Source organism: Diadema antillarum, unplaced genomic scaffold, assembly GCF_040938485.1.
Source record: "Diadema antillarum isolate AM-2024a unplaced genomic scaffold, OU_Dant_1.0 seq00002230_RagTag, whole genome shotgun sequence".
Lineage (NCBI taxonomy): Eukaryota > Metazoa > Echinodermata > Echinoidea > Diadematoida > Diadematidae > Diadema > Diadema antillarum.
In genome coordinates, this window is record NW_027272862.1 from 128,866 (window position 1) to 137,851 (window position 8,986).

Consider the following 8,986-nt stretch of genomic DNA (forward strand, 5'->3'; position numbering starts at 1 on the left):
ATGTATCCTGAAGAAGCTTTGCAAAGCGGAATAAACAAAAAAATCTGACTGCAGCATGAAGGAGAAGCATTTTATGTTCTGCTTTACATGGTACATATTTTGTCCTATACTATTATGACAGAGAAGAAGCGCCGTCTTAGGTTATCAAGCGCAGTCGTTATAACATTACTGTCAAAATATATATATATATATATACTTCTATATACATGTCGGTAGAAAAGATGAAGAAGTAGAATGGTAATGAATTTTGAAAGTCCGAATGTGCTAATAAATAGCACTGTTGGACTGTCAAAATGCATTACCACTCTACTTGTTTATCTTTTCTTTACTGGTACCAACACGCGGACTATGAGTTTCATAATACATAATCATAATCTATATATATATATAGCATACAAGGTGAAGCGGCTTGGCCTCCTACGTTGTGGGTGCTGCATTATATTTATGTGTAGGTGTGACGGGAAAGACTGCTCGCAGATGTTGCAGTAATGTTCACTAATAGCCTTTTACTCTCCCAAGCTTTCGACCGAGTTACCAGTCTTTTTCAAGGGCTTGGAACGTAAACACAAAAGCAGAAAAGCAACCAATTTGCATACATTTGAACAGAATAAGGCAAAATCGTATATAAAGGTATATATATATATATATATATATATATATATATATATATATATATTCACAACAGTAGGTCAATATAAACTCCGTTGGAGACATAAATTTGACGCATTTTCGCCCATAGGGCTTTGTCAAGTCAATACATTTGACACTTTACGTCTCCAACGGAGTTTATATTGACCTACTGTAGTGAATCTATACTTTCTTAGGACTCCGAGAAGAAACTATTTGTTGCTGTTATATATATATACATATATATATTATATATATATATATATTATACATATAAGAGAGAGAGAGAGAGAGCGAGGAAGAGAAGGCGCCTTGTACAGAACAAGTGTACATGTAGCTACTTCATTATTCATCCAGGGTGAGAAGATAAGGGCATTCACGAACGTAGTTCAACGAATGTGTGTATACGTGGAACATGTACGTTGAATTATCTATACGTCCATGAATGCCTTTATCTATTCCCACTCTGCATATTATGTATGTATGTATATCTTTTAAATCGACATGACAATGCTTTATTGAAATGAATATTTAATTTCTTTTCAATATTTAGTTCGTTGACATACTTGATGAAACCTAGATTTACAGCCCACAATCAATTGCGCGATAATATAGTCTGTCACAATCATTCACGTGTTTGATTCTGCTGGCAGAAAAGGTACAAATATGACAGGGAAAAGGTAAGGTTGACATTCGCAATTGAGGTGTTGCCAGTTCAAAACACTCATTCCCCATTATTTTACGAGTGTTTACAGACCGATATTCTTGTTTCGACGGGATAAGTTCATATATTTCCATAGTTTGACCAACAAAATACTGACACATGTTTTTCGAATGTAACAAACCATGACCAAGGTTGGATATCATGGCCTTCTTTTGTCTGAGGCGGTCTTTCGGTAGGCGCTTTCATCTATGCAAATAAGGCACTCTTATTGTATTCGCGGTGAGGTGGCGTGGCCATGAAACATCTATTCACGCGTGCCGCGCCTTTATTATGGGCTAGGTTTTGGAAATAGGCGGTACTCTTTCTTTTCAGGTCTTTCAAACGAAAGTTTTATTCTAGAGCTATAATAACCTTTGCTTATACGTGATTGGCGAAGGTATCGAACGTTGATAGTTTTAATCCTGCTATTCTATCACCCGAACTGATCACATTGACTTACATAAGAAGGGGGAAATTGCCAGTGATCATCATTTATCTCGATCGATAGTGTGATTTTTTTATGCACATGTGAATACCTCTAGTATCCAAAATTCATGGAAATGGGTATTCTACTACCCGAGATCTTCAATTCTGATCTGTGGTAACAGCGAGTTCTTCAGATCGGCGACGCTAACATCAAGACGGCGCAGCCTCCCGTGTTGGACAATGATCATGGCTGTTGGCTGTGTCGCGCATGTTCAGAACATAATGATCTGCCTGATTAGCGTCCTCTTAGCGTTTGCGTGGCAAATCTTTAGTTCGTGTTTATACCACTGTGTGGTCAAGATGAGAGAGATGAATGGCAAGTTTTACGTTTGAAACTTGTCTGTGTTCTTTCTTTCCTTTTTCTCACAAAAGCTGATTGCTTTTCTTATAGGCTACAACAACACGGTATTATGTATGCTGAAGAAGCTTTGCAAAACGGGATAAAAAAATCTGACTGAAGCATGAAGGAGAAGCATTTTTATGTTCTGCTTTACATGGTACATATTTTGTCCTATACTATTATGACAGAGAAGAAGCGCCGTCCTAGGTTATCAAGTGCAGTTGTTATAACATTGCTGAATTTATAATTGTATGTAAGATACATATATTTTGGTATATATATATATATATATATATATATATATATATATTTCTATATACATGTAGACAGAAAAAATGATGATGAAGATGAAGACTGTCAAAATGCATTACCACTCTACTTTTTCATCTTTTCTATACCTACTGGTACCAACACGCGGACTAAACGTTTCATTATATATAATCATATATATACAACATATAAGGTGAAGCGGGCTTGGCCTCCTACGTTGTGGGTGCTGAATTATATTTATGTGTAGGTGTGACGGGAAAGACTGCTCGCAGACGTTGCAGTAATGTTCACTAATAGCCTTTTACTCTCCCAAGCTTTCGACGGAGTTACCAGTCTTTTTCAAGGGCTTGGGACGTAAACACAAAAGCGCGCAAAAAAGCAACCAATTTGCATACATTTGAACATAATAAGGCAAAATTATTAATATTATAAAGATACACATATGTGTATTAAAAATATGAATATATATATATATATATATATATATATATATATATATATATATATATATATGTTGATAAGGTAGCCCACGTGTTGGCAAGATAAAAAGATAAGTAACAAAGCTGTAACAAAGTTCATGCTGTATTCACCAACGGTTTATTTCTTCACACAAATTTTCGAGCGTCTCGCCACCCTTTCTCAAGTGTTGATACTGAGAGAACAATAACAAAATTCATTTTACATTATTGTATTATTCATTGTATTTCTGTTACTTATCTTTTGTTACTTATATATATATATGAAATGAGAGAGACAGAGCGAGAAAGAGAAGGCGCCTCGACCTTGTACAGAACAAGTGTACATGTAGCTACTTCATTATTCATCCAGGGTGAGAAGATAAGGGCATTCACGAACGTAGTTCAACGAATGTGTGTATACTGTATATACGTGAAACATGTACGTTATCTATACGTCCATGAATGCCTTTATCTTTTCCCACTCTGTATATATGAGTGTATATATATATATATATATATATATATATATATATGTACATGTGTCTTTTAAATCGACATGGTAATGGTTTATTGAAATGAATGTACTTCATTTTATTACAATGTTTAGTTCGCTGACATATTTGATGAAACTTAGATTTACTGACTAAAATCAACTGCATGATAATTATAGTTTGTCACAATTATTAACGCGTTTGAATCTGCTGGGAGAAAAGGTACAATATAACAGGGAAAAGGTAAGGTTGACATTCGCAATTGAATTACTGCCAGTTCAAAACATTCATTCCCAATTATTTTACGAGTGTTTACAGACCGATATTCTTGTTTCGACAGGATATTTTCATGTATTTCCATAGTTTGACCAACAAAATACTGACACATGTTTTTCGAATGTAATAGACCATGACCAAGGTTGGGTGTCAAGGCCTTCTTTTGTTTGTGGCGGTCTTTCGGTAGGCGCTTTCATCTATGCAAATAAGGCACTCTTATTGTATCCGCGGTGAGGTGGCGGTGGCCATGAAACATCTATTCACGCGTGCCGCGTCTTTATTATGGGCTAGGTTTTGGAAATAGGCGGTACTCTTTCTTTTCAGGTCTTTCAAACGAAAGTTTTATTCTAGAGCTATAATAACCTTTGCTTATACGTGATTGGCGAAGGTATCGAACGTTGATAGTTTTAATCCTGCTATTCTATCACCCGAACTGATCACATTGACTTACATAAGAAGGGGGAAATTGCCAGTGATCATCATTTATCTCGATCTCTCCTGCGATTCAACAACGTTACTGCTTCATAATCTCTAAATACTCTATCAGTCTCTCCTGAATGAGCTAAAGTGTGCTCGCTTCTATGGCTCCACCGAGAAAACGGCGAAGGCGTGAGTTCACTGCCGAAGAGGTCCGTGATTTCATGTTGGACTCTGACTTCGAAATCGAGGATATTGTAGATAACAACTGGGAAGAAGACACGCAATCATCTCGTAGCAGTGAAAGCACAGAAGAACGTGATTCCTCACGTCTTCTCCCGGAGTTTGAAGAGCACGGTGAATCACTGTTTGAAGACTCGTCAGGCGACGAAGCTGATGGAGGTGACGATGACCACCTCAATGATCTACCTCCGCCTCATCCAACAACTCATGCTGAACCACTCTCCGATCACGATTGGCGGAGACTTGAGCCTGACGAGCGATTCAAGTCAAGTCGACGAGTGTATGACGACCAACCCAGACTACTTTTCGACGCTGAAGGATTGGAGCCAGTGGACTTTTTTACGAAGTTCTATCCGACTCCCATCTTTGCCCACATAGCAGATGAAACGAACAAGTATGCGCAACAATTCTTCGATTGCCCAGCGCCCCTCCCAGAGGCTTCTCGATTCGGCGTATGGCTGGACACCGATGAGGAGGAGATACGCGCTTTCACCGCACTTCAAATAGCGATGGGACTGGTGTCAAAGCCATCTGTGCCTCAGTACTGGGAAACGAACTCCGACATCTTAGTGACTCCTGGGTTTGCCGACGTCATTTCCAGGAATCGATTTCAGCTATTGAACACCTTCCTTCATTTCAATGACAACGAGAAGCTCGTGCCCCGTGGACAGCCCGGTTTCGACCCCCTTCACAAGACGCGCCCCCTCATCGATATGTCCCAGCCGACGTACCTTGAGCATTTCCTTCCCGGGGGATACCTGTCAATCGACGAGAGCTTGGCGCCGTTCAAAGGAAGAATCTCCTACAGACAGTACATCCCAAACAAACCACGGAAATGGGGGATAAAATTCTGGATGCTCTGTGACGCCCAAACGGGATTTTGTCTGCGGTGGCGGCAGTATGTCGGAGCCGAGGGACAAGACAATGGGGACAGCGCCACTGAAGCCCTGGTGAAACAGCTGACGGAGCCATTCTACAACACGGATCGCGTGATCGTGATGGACAACTATTATAGTTCCGTAAAGCTCTACGAGGATCTGTCACGGAACGGACTTGGAGCCTGTGGAACGGTGAGGAGCAACCGACGAGGACTTCCAGAAGAGATCCGACGTGGTGGTCTGCACCTTGCGAAAGGTGACGATCCCGTGTTTTTCGCCAAAGGGAGGGAGATGTCAGCAGTGACTTGGCATGACGTGAAACTCGTGAACGTGCTGTCGACCGTCAGCAGCAACGATCTCAAACAGAAGCAGATACGGAGTAAGAACGCCGAAGGAGGTCGCCGTACGATTCAGAAGCCAGCAACTGTTGACGTGTACAACAGGTTCATGAACGGCGTGGACAAAATGGATCAACGCATGTCCTACTACCGCTACCCTCATAAGAAAATCAAGGGATACCGCGTAACCTACCACTTCACCATGGAAGTAGCTCTCGTGAACGCTTACATCGCATTTCGCATGGCTGGCCACAAGATGTCCACGCGCGACTTCAGATGTCGGGTGATTGAGGGTCTGCTGAACGGCTACAGAGCATCTCGCTATCGTCGGACACCGTCACCTCCCATCGCCGACAACGAGGCAAGACTGACTGAGCGCCACTTCCCAGCAGAGTTCGAAGATCGACAACATCGTCCTGACTGCTACGTGTGTTCGGACCGCAGGAGGGGAAGGCGAAGACAGACGAGGACATACTGCCGACAATGTGGACTTGCTATGTGTTGCATCCCGTGTTTCGAGATCTACCACACCAGAAAAGATTTCCGATCATAGGTCACAAACACTGAGTCTTCTGATGACATGAACTCTAAACAATGTCATGAACTTGTCGTGTATAGGCCTGTCTACCGTTGCTTATAGAATATGCATGTTCAAATTACAGCTCACAGATGGCAAGCATTTCCAGGTGCATGATTCATTGTAATTACATGGACATTATTGGTTTTACGATCCAAGACTGAGATGTATTGAAGTATAATCGCGATATCTGTCTGAACTTCACCCCAAAAGAAACGTTCCGTGTACTCTCACTTGTACTCATTTGCATGTACACAAAACCAGGTGGTTATTGTCTGTCAAATCGATCCCAGTTACCAATGATTATGTCATTAGCCAGGGTAACGTGAAATCTTTAGACATGAATTTCTCTGCCAAGTTATCTCTCATATTACATTGCCTATTTACAGTGTACACACAATGTATGTACATTTCAATAATGGTGATATTCCCGTAATTGTAAGGATTGGTTATTTATTATCCGTAAGTCTTCGAAATAGTAATTAATAGCATTAAAAAAATCAAATACTGTACAAAGAGATAAACGTTCATATTGATGATATGGTTATACACAAAATATCAATGACAATGTGATAATTTATTGAGATGTAGCTCACAAGTTCTTGTATTATCAGAAAAGGTTGATATTATGGGTCAAATCGATCCCCATGAGTAACCAGTGATATGCCAGTGATTGTGCCACTAGCACTAGTTTATTATCAACTTGTACTAGTAATTTATTTTGTATACATACATATGTCCGACAAATTATGGAATTATGGATTTGTGTAGTGCTCATTACACTTACAATGTATACTTGTCAGTGGCAATTCTGAATCTCGATGGTATATTGTGTTTATGAATTCAATGGTGTATCTTATCAAACTTTAGATTATGTGGGGTTATTTATGTCATTGTGTAATTATTCCTTGGCTCTTCAACAATAAGTAGCCGCTGTCATGATTTTACAGCGAGTTCCACGATCGCATTTGAATAAGTAATTGTCATATCACCACATATTACATGCATGTAAGTTGTCAATGTAAGAGCAGTGAATTCTTTTCCGGATATCACTAGTCATCGTGTGAATGAGGAATTGAAAATAAAGCATTATTCACAGTGACGAGTGAAAGAGATAAACTATACTCATCTGTTTCTTATTTGTAATTTAATCAGCGTTGCTGAGTGTGTAATGTCAGATCAAAGCTGATCAATTATAGTGAGATTGCAAAACTGAAGTGTATGTAACTACTGAAGGATACTAGTAGTATCTAGAGATATTGACGAGAGAAGGTGCAATGTATATTCAGTAACAGGTTGTATATGTGGAGTGAGATCAGTTTGAAGAGAGAATACTATTGCCAGAAAGACAGAGAGAGAGAGAGAGAGAGAGAGAGAGAAAGTGACGAATGGAAATGGAACTCGACGTTCCAAAAATAGTTATCTATGACATACAGTATAACGATAATAATAATAATAATAAACATGTGTGCATATAATATATATATACATATATATATATATATATGTATATATACATACATATATATATATAAATATATAAGTATATTATATGCGTATATTTCTTACTCTCTCTCTCTCTCTCTCTCTCTCTCTCTATATATATATATATATATATATATTGTATACATACATAGATCGAGGTCGTCAGTTTCTTCTTCGCCTAAAAACACAAAATCAAATAAACAACCGACAAACAAGACTCAAAAGCACACATACAAACAAAGCAAGAGTATGATTATTAGCACACTTAGTTGCATGTAAGGTTGGAAAAGTATAATAAGCGAAGCTGAAAACATGCACAACAAAGGAATTCATCAAATCATACACTCCATGCAAACGTACTGTACAACAACGTCAACATGTAAGCTAACAGTTTTTATATCCGCATCAAATCATACGAGACGCAAGGTACGAAGAAACAATGCACGAAGCCTTGTACAGCAATTCCTCTTTAGAGTATATAGTTCTCCCCCCCCCAAAAAAAAAAAAAAAAAAGAGAGAGAGAGAAAAAAAAGAAGAAATGAAATTCGCCAATAGGGTATTAGTAACAACAAGAGTTTGAGAGACAAAGCGATTCTGTCAGAAAGAGAGAGAGAGAGAGAGAGAGAGAGAGAGAAGGGACAGATGGATATTGAGGTTAACGTTACAACAATAATTTGAAGTTATTCATATATCATAGAGAGATATAATAATTTTACCTCGACTTCTTCACTTATTTTGTGAAGTAAAGATTTGAGTTAACGACATTCTTGTATGACCAAATTGCACCAATTATTGAATATTGAAAAAGGCTGCGTCTTGATCGTTTGTATGGATAGTACCCCCCCCCCAAAAAAAAAAAAGAACACACACACACACATATCAAACAACACACAAACAAGAATCAAGGCAAGTTCCACAACAAAAGGTTTGATTATACGGGTACACTTAGTTCTATCTTAGATTAGAACAAAAAAGCTAAGCTAAAAAAAGGTCAAAATCACGTTGCACTTTGCACAAATTACGTAAAACAGCGTCAGGTGTCAAGTAAGACAGCCTACAGTACTGTGATCTGTTGTATTTGCCAAATTTATTCACGAAATTTTGTAGAAGAGGAAGTGCAAGAGAGTTGCTCGCCAAGTATATGAGGAGCTCATTGATACACAACAACAATAAGAAGAAATAAAGACATATCGCAAGGTTCGTAAGTCCACAGGGTTTTAGTGAGAGTTTAGTCAGTTTGAATGACTTCCGCTATCTTGGAAAGTCCTTCACGTACGTTTTTGGATTTGATCAATGTCAACATTGGAATTCCTTTTGTTGACTAGTTTTGTTGAGCACTTTACCATTTTGCAAAACATGGGACACTTATCGTCAGAAGAAAGTACACAATAAACGCA

General features: G+C 38.8%; 1 protein-coding gene across 1 annotated transcript; it reads left to right on the forward strand.

Annotated features, from left to right (window-relative positions):
- Positions 1-4,232: 4,232 nt before the first annotated feature.
- On the forward strand, positions 4,233-6,080 carry LOC139714320 (piggyBac transposable element-derived protein 4-like). The gene has a single exon (XM_071626034.1). The coding sequence runs from the start codon at positions 4,233-4,235 to the stop codon at positions 6,078-6,080; it is 1,848 nt and encodes a 615-aa protein (XP_071482135.1).
- The last annotated feature ends 2,906 nt before the right edge of the window (positions 6,081-8,986 follow it).